This window comes from Nycticebus coucang, chromosome 1, assembly GCF_027406575.1.
Source record: "Nycticebus coucang isolate mNycCou1 chromosome 1, mNycCou1.pri, whole genome shotgun sequence".
Taxonomy (NCBI): domain Eukaryota; kingdom Metazoa; phylum Chordata; class Mammalia; order Primates; family Lorisidae; genus Nycticebus; species Nycticebus coucang.
The window spans coordinates 151,851,020-151,865,791 of NC_069780.1; the positions used below are offsets into that span (position 1 = coordinate 151,851,020).

Sequence of the window (14,772 nt, forward strand, 5' to 3'; positions counted from 1 at the left end):
TTACATATGCTTATTTAGCCATCTGTATGTCTTCTTTGGTGAGGTATCTGTTAAGGCCTGTGGCCCATTTTTTAATCAGATTGTTTCCTCGCTGTTGAGTTTTAAGAGTTCTGTGCATATTTTGGATAATAGTCATTTATGAGATGTATGTTTTGCGAATGTTTTCTTCTAGTTTGTGGCTTGTCCTTTCACTCTTTTGACAGTGTCTTTCATAGACTAGAAGTTTTTTATTTTAATGCATCCAATTTATCAATTCTTTCTTTCATGGATCATGAGTCTATGTCTAAAAGTCATCTAAATAGTCATTGCCAAACCCAAAGTCTTCTAGAGTTTCTCCTGTCTTCTTCCAGAAGTTTTATAATTTTGTTTTACATTTAGATCTATGGCCATTTTGAGTCAATTTTTGTGAAAGGTATTAGGTTGGTGCCTTGGTTCCTACTTTTGTGTGTAGCAGTCCAGTTGTTCCAGCACTAGTTGTAGTGACCATCTTTTCTTCATTGTATTGCCTTTACTCTTTTTATCAAAGATCTATTGACTATATTTAGGGTTTATTTCTAGGCTGTCTATTCTATTGCATTGAACCCTTTGTCTATTCTTTTGACAACATCACACTGCCTTAATTACTATAGCTTTATATCGAGTCTTGAAGCTAACCCATCCTACAACTTTGTTTTTCTCCAATATTTTCTCCCATATTGTGTTGACTGTTGCAGGTGTTTTGCCTTTCCACATAAACTTTAGAACCAGTTTGTTGATATCTACAAAATAACTTCCTGATATTTTGATTGAGACTACATTGAATCTATAGATGAAGTTGGAAGAACTAATAATAGTAAAATTTTCTAATCATATTCATGTCAGTTTTTTATATATCTCCTCATAGATATACAATATTATATGTTTATTTTGTTAAATTTGTGCCTAGGTACTTCATTTTCAGGGGATGCTAATATAAATAGTATTGTATTTGGGTTTTTCTCTTTTTTTGAGACAAGGTCTCACTTTATTGCCCAGGCTAGAGTGCCATGGCATCAGCTTAGCTCATAGCAACCTCAAACCTTTGAGTTCAACAGATCCTCCTGCCTCAGCCTCCCAAGTTGCTGGGACTACAGGTGCCTGCCATAATGACTGGCCAATTTTTCTATTTTTTAGTAGAGATGGGGGTGTCACTCTTGCTCAGGCTGGTCTCAAACTCCTGAGCTCAAGCAATCCTCCCACCTCAGCCTCCCAAAGTGCTATGAGTCACCACACGCAGCCAATAGTATTGTGTTTTTAATTTCAAATTCTACATTTTCATCACTGGTATATAGGGAAATGATCAACTTTTGTATATTAACCTTGTATCCTGAAGCCTTGCTATAGTTGCTCCTTAATTTGGGGGATTTTTTTTGTTGTTATTGTTCTATTCTTTCAGATCTTCTACAAAGACAACCATGTCATTGAAACAGAAACAATTTTGTTTCTTCCTTCCCCATCAGTATACTTTTTATTGCATTAGTTATGACTTTGATTACAATATTGAAAAGAAGTGGTGTTTATTTGGTGAGAATGATACCTCTGTAGGCACATTTCATTTCTGAGCACTGTACAAAGGGTTAAGGATCTAAGAATAATTCTGAAATAATATTTTAGGCTTAACAAAGCCTTCCAGGAACACATGCCACAATAACAAGACATGTTATGATCTTATTCTGACAGTAAGATTTTAAACCATCTTAGCAAGTCAGTAAGAGGGGTGAGTATCTACTGCTCCTCAAATTTCACCACAACTCCCCTCCCTCAACTACTGGGAAATGTGTTTATCGGGAATCTCTCTCAGCAGCACTTTTCTTTCAACATCCTTTTCAAGGAAGGATAAGAAAAGAACTGCACCAGTATAAAATAACTATTTCATATTCATCTGTTCAATATGTGGTTACATGGTTGAAGAAATTAGATACACACACACAAACACACATTGTTGATCTGTGGTCAACTGTTTGAACTATGTCAAACAGTTGTAATAAATAAATGTTATTAAATTTTAACTCTACAAATAACTCTGTAAATAAATTTTAACTCTATAGTCAGAAGGCCAAAGGATAATTATAAACGCCATATACCAGTGGGCCGAGTTCATAAGGAGAAAAAACATTACAGTTGGAAGGCACCACATCGGTCATTTAGTCCAATACTTCAGATCCCAGGTAGGGAAACCAGTGCATAATGAGCTTACCATGTGCCCAAGTGCACCCTGCACCCATGCAGGAACCCAGGCCACATAGCTCGGTGCTTGATAAGAAGATGACTGCAAAGCCACATAGCCCATAATTAGCAAAGAGAAAGTCAAGTTTATGAAATTAACCCCTATTACACAGGGAGCAAAGACACTGACCTGTTTAGGAAGCTGGAGTCTTGAAGCACAACCTAAGTTAAAGTGGCCTTCCCAGGTCAGCTCCCCGATGCTCAGGTCAGAGAGAAGACGGGTGGAGAATAAGGAGGGAATACAGGGACTCTCTGAGGAGTAAATACAAGTAAAGAAAGAAAAAACAGTGAACAGAGGGGGATAAGGAGGAGAAAAGGGAGAAGTCAAAAAGGACGAGTAAAATTTAATTCTGTTTGGCTTTGCCATGGTTTGTAAGGCTTGTTTTACTTGTTTGTTTGTTCATTGCTCAGAAAATATTTGTTGAGAGTTACTCTTTGCCAGTCTCCATCGCTACAGAAGGATTCCCAGGCACATGTCTAATAAGAACAGTGCAGGGAAATCTGGAGATTTCCTCTCACCAGTCAGCTAGAAGCAAAAGCCAGACCCTTTCTACACACTAACATAGCATAAAAGGGGATTTTCTTTTCCACTTTAAACACAAGAACATCTATTAAATGAAGTAGTTCAGCAGCCAAGGGTCACCATGCCTCACACTCTCCCACCATTCCAATCTTCTGCTTTCTCCCCAGGAGGTTCTGCCCTATGCCTTTGGGTTTGGCAGCCTCTAGAGTCCAGGATGAGCAAAAAGCCTAGGTCCAAAGGGGCTAACCATGAAGATGCTCCAGACTCTAAGCCAAGGATGTTGGCCACCTTTCTCTAGCCCCAAACCCTCAACTCGCAAACATTTGCACTAAGGAGATAGACTCTAGATCTTCCGCTGTCTCCACCACATCTAGCATGTCTGGCTCCAACTGGAAGGATGAGGCAGGGTGGTCTTCTCATATCATAAAACCCTCAGCCTTTAAAGAGGGATGTGTGACTAAAACATTGGCTTCTGCTTTATATAGTCATCATCACAAGACAAGCAATGCAAATACCATCCCAACTTTCAAAAGAAGGAAGGAGATTGGAGTTCCTCCAAGAAGAAGCCATCATAGAAAAAACCAGTTCTCCAGACATATGTTAACAAATGACCAGCTAGTTCTAAATCTCCCGCTAGACTCCTTCAATGGTCACCTAGAGTAAAGAATTCTACAATCTGGCATTTTAATTTTTTTATTCATTTCCTTGTAGAAAAAATTATTACACGTTAATTTAACTTTCTTCTTGGCAAAGCTTCTTGTGAGTCGGGCTTCTCCACCTCTTCTCCCTCATGAGGGGCAAAGAGCAAAGGAGTAGGACTCAGTTTTGAAGGACTCAGTGCATGAAGGTGACATTATGGATTACCTGTAAGGATGGAGAAACAAAACCAATACAACAAAAACAAACAAATTCATAATCCTCCTCTGGCCGCCCAAAGTAGAATTCCAGAGCTCTTTAAGAATAGGCTATGCACAATGTTGCTATTTGCCCCTATCGATAACATTTCCACCAAATGTGAACCTACTCTTCATTCTTCCTAAGGACCCATCTGGGCAACATTCACATTTCTTCTGTGCTGCTGTCTCCTAGTCCCTGTGACCCTCCCTGCTCTCCGAGGCTGGCTGACACCCAGTCCAGATTTCTAAGAAGGGAATGGCGGTTACTAGGACACCACTATCCAGGCCCTTGGCTTACAAATCAGTGCTCTCTAGGACACCCTCAAATTCTGCGAAGGTGCACCATAGCAACCTCCCTAGAAGAGGCTTTTAAAATACCTAAAGTGAGCCCTAAAGAAGGTTTTGGCTGGTAAGGCACACATCACTGCTACTGATGCGGTAGGTCAAAACAGAATTTTTCACTTCATTTCCTCCAGTTTGAACATGTAGGATCAAATTAATAGGGACCACCCTTTATCAGAGACAGCAGGGTACAGTGGGGTAATGCAAGGCCTCTACAGTCACTCTGGGCTCTGCTAATTCTTAGCTGCCAGGTTACTTAATCACTGTATGCCTTCATTTTCTCCTCTGTGGTAATAATAGTACCTACCTTGCAGGTTTATTGTCAGGATTAAATGAGTTAGTGCACAGAATGGTTTACAAAGGTATCAGGCACAGAATGTTCACTTAGGAAATGCAGCTATCACCATTGTTCTTGGGAGGTTCTTCTTACCACAAAAAGGAAATATGAATGATGGTATTATAAGTGAGATTCAGGAATAGAGGCAAAGGAATTGTGTGGAAAATGCAGGATGAAAGGTAGGTTGGAGGAAACGGGTAAAAAAAGTGAGAGTCTGTCTTCACTGATCCCTGCTGGAGATCGGCTGCCTGGGACTGGCTGGTCAGGACCCCAGAGGAGGCCCCCTGAGGGCTTCTGGGTGCAGCCTCCATTTCAGTTCACCACTTCCTAAATGACTCCTCTCAAAGGGGAGGCAAGGTGGGAGGAGACAGCACGCGGGCTTTTGTTCTCTTCATCTGGGTTTGAGGCTCCTTCCTCTACCAAGAGGAGAAACTATGAATTGGGCGGTTTGCCTTTTGAATCACCTTGGAAACTTAAATTCCTTTACCCTTCCAGGAAATAGTAAACAAAAATATTCATTGAGCCGACCCTCTTTTGCTTCTGTTTTCTTTCTTGAATGGCTAGTGTTTTTTTAAAAAAGCATCTCTTGAGCAATTAAAGGTACTGTAGGAGACTCGGAAAACCTTTCCTGGGCCCTGTGGCTCTTCCTTCTCCCCCAACCCTCTGTGTGTTACTCTGCCTGGCCTGGCTCCCGCCTGTGGACATCATCTTATTGTCCTCGTCTGTTCTTGGGGACGCTGCCCCATCTCCTCTCTCTGGGCCCCATTGAAGCTCTTGCTCTGGGTCAGGTAGGCAGGATGCTTGCTCCTGGGGTGAGTTAGAACTGAGATGATCACTTCGGGGGCATTTCCCCAAGGGAGCATCTTATATTTGGGGGTACGGGATGAGGGGAATAAAATGTCTGTACTTAAAAAATAAAATAAAATAAAAGGTGTTTCAGGGCCCTTCAAAATATGTCTAACTAGCATCAAGTGAAAGAATCTTAGAAAAGCCGACAGAGCAGGCACGAAGCTTGGGTGTGTTCAGTGCAGCCGGCTTCTGACGGCAGGCGTGGCATAGCACTTCAACTATGGCTCAAAGTTACTTAGAAGTCGTTGTTAGACCAAGGAAAGGTGGAGGGAGGAAGCGAATGTAAGAGGGAAGATGAGAGGAGCAGAATGAAAGAGTTTGTAGGCAGGGATCACTTTCTGAGTATGGGACCAGGGTGGCCTACAGGGCCTGGTGCTCAGAAGGAAACCAACCCTGTGCTTAAGGAATAATGGTCTGAGGTCGCCGTGTGGAAATTACCACTTCATCTTTTAATTAGTTTTCTAAAGGAAATGAGATAGGACAATGGAGCCTCCCTTCCTCCTTGGGACGGATGCTGTTCATCAGCCCCACCAAGTAGGAGTCACTGACTCTGGGAGGCTTGGGGTCAGAGTGTGCCGAGTTGCAGGGCCACCCAAGGCACCTGCAAAGGTCTGCATTTAGTGGTGAGAAGCCCTAGCACAAGGAAGTGTGACATTAAATAGGAAATAAAAGTCACCATGATATGTCAAGAGAGACATGGAGGAAGAAGGGAATACGCTTTTCTTCTGCAGCCCTGCGTCTCCGGTCAGCGCTCACCATAGTCGCTTCTGTAACATTGAAATTAACTCCACCAGTTTCTCAGCATCGACCTCTATGGCAAATGGGGAAACCAAAGGAGACCAAATGAGCAAGTTATTGTCTAGATGACCCATCTATCGTGCTAGCTCTGACATCATTCCGATTTAATCGATGTCCATCTTTAGCCCACTAATTATGAAAGACAATTTCGCCCTGTAAGAGGCAAAAACCTCTGCAGTGACTTGAGACCAGTGGAAATTTGATGGAGGGTTTATATAGAATGTATTTTCTCTCTCTTTTCCTTTTCCTTTGCTTTCCCCCCATTTTTTTTCTTTTCTTTTCTTTTTTTTTTTTTTCATATTTTTACTTTTCCTTTTACTCTCAACATGCACAGATAGGGGCATGAACCAGACTGCACATAATGGGCTTCCTCTGGCTCTTTTTCCAGAGTGGAAATAGAATTCTGTGCTCCATCATCCTGAGCCATCACCAGGGGCCATCCATAATCAACTACGATGACGAGAGCGGGAAGACATGTGTGCACGTGGCCGCAGCAGCAGGTTTCAGCGACATTATTAACGAACTGGCAAGAGTCCCTGAGTGTAACCTGCAGGCCTTGGATGTGGATGACAGGTATCCCGGGCAATTCCAGAAAGTGCTGGGAACGGCCAATTTTCCCCAATTGTTAATCTTAAAATAAAGATGTTTAAGGTGATAGCCTACATAATTATATTCTTATTGCCAGTAACACAACTATATCCTTATTGCCAGTAATACACATGTGCTTCTGACAATAAAAATCATCTATTTTAGTGAAGGAAGGAAAAATCATTGTTATGAAGAGGAACGCTGTGACTGTACAGTATTGTCAGATTTTCCACTTTTTGCTAAATGGTTTTGGTGTTCTCAGAAGGCTTTCTGTATTTCAGCTTCCTGCTATATGCTCTGTTTGTTGTGAAAGGTAGGTTTTATTTTTTTCCTTCATTCCTGGTTATATTGTACAGCTTACAATATAAGCTTGATATCCAGAGAAAAGTATAATAGAGGCAGTGTATTCAGAACTTCTGGCCTCTTAGAAGTAATAGGGACTTTATCAGGACTTTTCTTTTTCCAGTCATTAAAATTGTATTGGCTGGAAAAGGTAACTGAGCCAATAAAGGTAAAAAGACTTGTATCCCAGGTAATTAGCCACTAAAAGAACACGTGTACACCTGCCTTCCAAATTCAGAACTTTTCACGTAATGGCCTGCTTATCTAAATTTCATTTTGGTTAGGCTCTGAGTCAATGGAAATGTAAGGAAAATACAATAACAAACAAGACTATTGAAATGAGTGTAAGCCTTGGGCACTATGCTTGTTTTTTTACCCTCTTGTATTGAAGTACAAAATTAGCCACCTACTTAACCCAAGATTTTAGATGCCCCAAGAAAGCACCTTCTGGTCCCTAATACCTGAAATTCTTTTAACACAGGGAAAAAACCTGGGGGCTCTACGTAGGTTTCAGAAGTTGGAGGTGGCTAACATGATGACTTTAATTAAAATTAAGGTATAAATCATCTAAAGGAGATATTAAAAGAGCAAATATTGATCCTGAGCAGGACTGAATTAGAAGAACTTGATGTACAGAAGGAGAAATGATTCATAAATGATTCATAAAGAGAAAAAAGGAACACGTATTAGAAATGAGGACTGGAGGAAAGTTCATCTTCTTTGAAACACTCCCAGGATCAGCTTTAAATAGAATATTTCCCATTTTGCAGTACCACACAGCTAGCAAAGAAAATCCAGTTCCCCAGGCCTCAGGTAAGAAAGTAAAACCAAGGGAGCAGAGAAAGAGCAAACGATCAGGTCCCCATGAGGGCTCCCAGGGGCAGAGGCCTCCCAGGGGCTGCAGCCCCTGCCACCATGCTCTGGTCCAGTGTCTCATGAACTGGCCAAATCCCAGCCTCCATTTAGCTTCATGTTTTCTGCAGTTGAATGTGCGACTGTACCTTTCTGTCAAAACTAGAAGCTTCTCTCAGTAGCTGAATTTTTCAAAATTTCCATTGGTTTATGTGCTTAAGCATTTACAGTAATTACAACTTGCCTTACCTTTACTAGTGAGAACTTTTCCTAGAGAAGGTTCTTGTGGGAAGGAAAGAAAAATAAGGTGAAAATCTGCAATATTTAAAATATTGTAGTACTCACCCAAATTAATGACACAGAACACACAACATTGAAGCCACGTATGTAGCTTAAATGTCCCAAATTGCATCAGTCTGGGAGGTCACAATTCATTTTCATGTGCAACTCATTTATCTTCAGGGAGGATGCTGTTTTATCAAGTTCTCTGTCTGTGTTTCTGGGAATTCTCTGGGGAATGTTTACGTGGTTCATAAATCATTTCTTGGCTATCAATACCTCAGCCTTGTACACATCCCTGCCAAACAGAGACCACTGCGTCAGCCCACCACTCATCTCTGCCAAATTCATTCTGCTTCTTGAGCTCTGTCAGCACTCTGCTGTGATCAGCCAGACAGATCTGCTGTGTTTGCAGGACTGTCCTGAAGCTTAGAGATAAGAAAGGAATCGTAGTGTAGTTGGCACGAAATTGGGACTACGGATGGGCCCCAAGGCCGGGGGTGTATTAGTTAGAGGTAATCCACATGCTGCCCTCACTTCTCAGCAAAACACATAAGTTTTCCCCCTTTGCTTCTGGACCTCTTCCTCACTGATGGACAGAGGAATTAAGACAGTCGGTCTTAGAAATTGTTGTAAAGGAGTATTTCACAAAGCCTCAAAGTAAGTCACTGCATGTTGGTGGGCCTGACTAGATTAACATCCATCCCTCCATCTACTAAATTACACACTCTAAATAGGAGGGCATACCCTGCTGGGAACTCATCTCATTTCAGAGTAAATTTTGTACTGAGACTTCTCTCAAGTAGGATAAATCATATCTGCTACATTCCAATACATAGTGTGATTGATCACTATTGAAAAAATATACAGCACTACTAAATGCTATAAAATTGCTCCCCATATAATGACATGAGGAGGAGGATGTTTAACTGACAGAAGACACAGTCTGCACCTGGGGACTCTGGGGACACACTGCACACAACATGGATGCCCTCCAGACACGCAGGTCAAAGGCCCCTCACAGACAGCCCCGCCCAAGCCCATCTCTGCCCAGCTCCCTGGCTACCTCCAGGCCTGAGGACACCTTGGATGTCTCAAGAGTTCCCTTCTGTCCAGGGCCCAGGCCCCACGTAGGGCCGAGAAGTCGTCCATGCCCTCCCTTCCTGTCCCAGGGCTGCCAGAGTGACTGACAGAAGGGATAGCTGTTCTTTCCATGGGAGACCCCATTCTCAGTAATGTCATCCTGCCCTCTAACTCTCCCCAAGCCCCAGAAAAAGCTCAGAACATGGTGGTGTGACATCAGCACATCAATATGGCTTATTCAGTGTTGCATAAAACCACATGTAGAACCAAGTATCCATCCCTTTTCACAAGATTTTCCAGGATAACCTGATGGCCAGGCATTTTCCGTGGTCCACCTCTGAGCTCTTCTCTGATCTCCTGATGATAACTGCCTAAGCAATTACTAAAAATCCACAACTTCCAAAAATAATAACTCACAGGCACAGGGCAGTACAAATACACACCTAAAAAAAGAAACATTTTTTCCGAGTAAAGATGGCCTTCAGAGATGTGACTCTGTCTCCTAGCAAGTCGACTTTTTATATGCTTCAGCAAAGCCTCAGCTTCTCAAACTTCTGTTTTAAATCTAAGTATTTGCTGTACATTAGGAACACTTCAAAACCCACTGGGACAGGTTAGCAAAATACAGGAAGTCTTTCATCGAAGAGAAATGCAAGCCTTGACCTCATAGAAGGTAGAAAATAGCAGCCCTATTTAAATGAATAGTCCAAATTCTGGCTTCTACTCACAGAGTTTTTAAAAATGGCTCTGGCAGTGCTTGTGGCTCAAAGGAGTAGGGCACCGGCCCCATATGCCAGAGGTGGCAGGTTCAAACCCAGCCCCAGCCAAAAACTGCAAAAACAAACAAACAAAGTAAAGAAGATATATCACAAAAGCATCCATTTATTCTCCCATCTTATTGCACCCTATTGGGTGAGGCATTGTGCTAAGGTGCTAGAATAACATGGTGAGTGAAAGATTCTCAGTCCCTTCCCACATGAACTTATAATCCATATAAGCGGAAAGAAAGGAACATTTACTGGGCAGCACCTGTGGCTCAAAGGGGTAGGGCGCTGGTCCCATATGCCGAAGGTGGCGGGTTCAAACCCAGCCCCGGCCAAAAACCACAAAAAAAAAGAAAGGAACATTTACTATGTCAAGTCAGTCATTTTACAACTCAGAGTTTTAAAAATCATAATGATTTTTTTAATCCATAATTTAACCAAATTTGTGTCTTTGAGTCATCCCACTAAATTAGTGGGAAATTTAACCTTGTCTTTTTCAGCCCTTGCCCCTTTCCCTTGTTGTGTCATTGTTCGGTAATTTTTTATCAGAGGTGGAGGATGGCCCCCTTGCCTTCAGTCCTTGTCCCTCCAGGTCAGATGACATCTACTTGTGCCCATGCTGTGCCTTGGGCAGCCCGTGGTCACACTACTAGACGTACCCCAGACATTCTGGGTCCCAACCCCCAGCAGTTCTGCTGGGAAGCAAGGTTCTGCTCTCCTTTGTTCTTGAGTCCAGTGGTCCTCTTTGCTCCTCCCTCCCTCTTGTCACACCTGCCTTGCCAGCTGAGGGGGTACCCTCGTTCTCGTGTCAGGAAACCATCTCTCATCTTTGCCTTTGCTCCGAATCTGCTCTCAGTCCTGGCTTGGCTTTAGGAAGCAGAAAGACACTAATTATTTCTCTTACCTACATTGCTATGCCCTTCCCCTGAGACTAAGAACATCTCTTTAAATGGGGGGAAGAGGAAGGGTAGAAAAACACACCCCATATAGATCAGGATCTCAAAACACAAGCCCACCACATGGGTAAATGGTGTTGAGGAAAGTTGCCTATGTAATTAGAAAAATAGCCAGATTGGCTCCACACTCCATTGCACATATCAAAATACATGTAGAGACACTTGCATGCACAGTCTTTTATTTCTATTGAAATAAATCTAAAACAAAATTCCAGCTTTCTTCTTATTTACATTCAGTAAATTTACTTTTTTGGTGTATGGTTCTGAGTTTTAACATACATAGATTCATGTAACCACCACAAACAGAATTTAGAAAAATTCTATCAACCCCAGTACTAACTCATGTTGTCCTTCTGAAGTCATACCCTCTCCCAACTCTAAGCCCTGGCAACCACACATTTGTTCTCTGTCCTTATGGTTTTGCCTTTTCCAGAATGTCATGTAAGTGGAAATACGTACTATGCAACCTTTGAGGTCAACTTATTGCATTTATGAGAATGCATTTGAGATTCATCTATATTGTTGCATGTATCTGCAGTCTGCTCCTTTTTATTACTGAGTAGTATTCCACTGGATGGATGTACCACAGTTCATTTGTCCATTCACCCATTGAAGACCTTGGGTTGTTTCCAGTCTTTGGCAATTATGATAATGTTGCTATAAACATTGTGTACAGGTATTTGTGTGAACATAAGTTTTCATTTCCCCAGCAAAATATCTAGAAATGGGAATTCTGAGTTACATGGTAAGTATATGTTTAACTTTAGAAGGAACAGCCAAGCTGTTTTCCATAGTGACTTCTACCACTTTGCATTCCCACTAGGAAGGCGTGACAGTTTCAGCTGCTCCATGTCTTCACCAGCACGTGGTATTGTCAAGCTTTCTTGTGCTTTGGAAGTTTCTCCCCCCTTATTTTAGCCATTTTAATAGGTGTGTAATGGTGTCTGATTGTGCTTTTAATTTGCATTTCCCTAATGACAAAGTTAATCCAGCACTTCTTGAAGTGCTTATTACCATCCATGTATCATTTTTGATGAAGTGTCTATTCTGATATTTTGCTAATTTTTTTAATTGGTTGATTTTCTATCTTTTTCTTTCTTTCTTTTTTTTTTATTTCTGACAGAGTCTCACTCTCCTGCCCAGGCTTGAGTGCCATGGCATCAGCCTGGCTCATAGCAATCTCAAATTCCTGGGCTTAAGTGATCCTCCTAACTCAGCCTCCCAAGTAGGGCTTATTTTCTTATTGCCCAGATCTGAAAGATTTTTTTTTTTTTTTGAGACAGCATCTCACTTTGTCATCCTTGGTGGAGTGCCATGGTGTCATAGCTCACAGCAACCTCAAACTCTCGATTTTAAGTGATTGTCTTGCCTCAGCCTCCCAAGTAGCTGGGACTACAGGCACCCACCACAACACCCAGCTATTTCTAGAGACAGGATCTCACTCTGGCTTAGGCTGGTCTTGAACTCATGAGCTCAGGCAATCCATCCTCCTCCTCCTCAGCCTCCCAGAGTGCTAGGATTACAGGCATGAGCCACTGCTCCCAGCTGAAAGATTTTATATACTAATTTTAAGCCCTCTGTTGGATATGTGATTTGCAAATATTTTCTCTTTGTCTCTGGTTTTCTATTAATTTTCTTAAGAGAATATTGGTTTTATAGTTTAATACATTTTATAGTTTAATAATAAAAGAATTAAATTTTATAATTTAAGGTGAATATTTTCTACTTTTTGGCTAATGCTTCCTTTTGTAAACATCACATTATGAAATACAAAATGAAAAGGCAATTAAATATGATTTTTTAAAATTTTTAGAAAAATGACTAAAACATTAACAGCAACAAATTGAGCAACAATTGAGAAAATGTTTTCATAAACATAACTTGTTAAAGATCAGTATCTATAAAGAGCCTACTGCAACTAGTAAGAAAAACACTGACACTCTAATAGACAAATGAACAGAGGGCATTGAGTTATTCAATGAAGAAACTCAAATGGCAAGTAAACATATATTTCAAAAGTTCAAGCCTACTATTAATTAATTTTTTAAATTGGCTGATTTTCTTTTGGATTAATATTTCTAATGAAGAAATAACGGTAAACAACAGTAAATTTCATTTTGCCTGCCAAACTAACAAAGAATTTTTTTTTTTTTTGGTAGAGACAGAGTCTTACTGTACCGCCCTCGGGTAGAGTGCCGTGACATTAGACGGCTCACAGCAACCTCTAACTCTTGGGCCCACGTGATTCTCTTGCCTCAGCCTCCCAAGCAGCTGGGACCACAGGTGTCCGCCACAACACCCGGCCATTTTTTTTGTTGTTGCAGTTTGGCCGGGGCTGGGCTTGAACCCGCCACCCTTGGCACATGGGGCCGGCGCCCTACTCACTGAGCCACAGGCGCCGCCACAAATTGGCAAAGATTTTAAAGGTGGTGATCACACTCGATGTTGGGGAAAGAGTAGGGACACAGCTAGTAGGAGGATCAATCTTCCTGGAACGCAGTTTGACACTTTGTGAAAAAAGCCTTAAAACTGTTCCTACTCTTTGACTCAGTACTTCCTTTTCTAGGAAATTCTCAGAAAGGCCAGACAGCGCAAAAGGGCAAAGAGCTAGAGGAGAGGCTCCCACGCATACACACACCATCATCTTTCAGCCTCATGTGATACACACTGTTTCCACACTGTAAATAGCAACAAGACTCCCACCTACCCCAACTCTGAATGGGAACTGTTGCTGGTTGAGCAACCTGTACCATGCCTGTGCTCAGACACTTGTACTATTCCCATGTGGCCTCCAGGACCCCTCTGCACTGGGCTGCAGCTGCAGGGAAGGCAGAATGCGTCCAGTCACTGCTGGAGTTGGGCATGGACAGCAACCTGAGGGACATCAACGAGAGCACGCCACTGGCCTATGCCCTGTACTGTGGCCACACGGCGTGCGTCAAACTCCTCTCCCAAGAGAGCAGGTGAGTACGCCAAGAGGCACTCACTGTTTTCTTCTCGAAGATTTATAAAATGGGATGAAATTTTTTAAATTGCTGATGTGCAAAACCAGCAATATTATAATTATAGAATATACATAATGCCAAATAATATTAAAGATATTAAATAATTATATAACTAATTACATAATTAGTTATAATTCTATAATTAATGTGTTTGCCATCATCCAGCATGGAGTGGAATGTTCTCAACTCTGTGGGACAAAATGGTAGTAATAAGTGTGAACCCATCAGCCTTATAGTCATTGAATTTGAGTCTCTTCTTTTCCTTTCTCTCCTTTCCTCTTCCTTTCATACTATGCCCTCCTTTTCCTTCCTTTGCCTAAATTAGCAATTCTTAAACTTTTTGTTCTCAAGACTCTTTTACACTCTGAAAAATTGTTGAGGATCCCAAAGAGCTTTTTGTTTATGTGAGTTACACGTATGAATCACACCTATCAACATTTATAGCATTAGAAACATTAAAATATCATGTAAAATAAATAATACAAAATGTATTTATGAAATCTATAAAAATATTTTTAAATAATAAAATATTCATCTAAACTAATAATAAACTCATTGGATTTACATATTAATATAAATACTGTATTTTTAAATTAAAAATAAAAATGTTTTATCTCACATTTATGATTTCTGAAACAAAAAATAATTTTAATGAGAAGAGCAGCATTGTTTTACATTTTTAGCAAATGTCTTTGATATTTTAAGATAAGCTTAAAAGAATACAGCTGGGTTCCCACCTCTGCCTTCAATCTATCGCAATCTGATGTTTTGATTGAAGGACCTGGAGACAATCAGCCTTACATAGATATGTAGCTGGAACAGGAAGGAGTATTTCATTGCCTTTTCAAATAATTATGGGTATTTTCTTCTTTTGATACTTCACCAAAATTTGACAAGTAGTGTTTTCCTAAAGG

At 41.1% G+C, this 14,772-nt stretch overlaps 1 protein-coding gene across 1 annotated transcript in view; it reads left to right on the forward strand.

Annotated features, from left to right (window-relative positions):
• Positions 1-14,772, forward strand: part of ANKRD55 (ankyrin repeat domain 55) — a 101,408-nt gene that overhangs the window by 70,511 nt on the left and 16,125 nt on the right. Inside the window, exons 8-9 of the mRNA XM_053590344.1 lie at positions 6,378-6,562; positions 13,649-13,816. Of these exons, the coding sequence (XP_053446319.1) occupies positions 6,378-6,562; positions 13,649-13,816 (353 nt within the window). The remainder of the gene's footprint in view (positions 1-6,377; positions 6,563-13,648; positions 13,817-14,772) is intronic.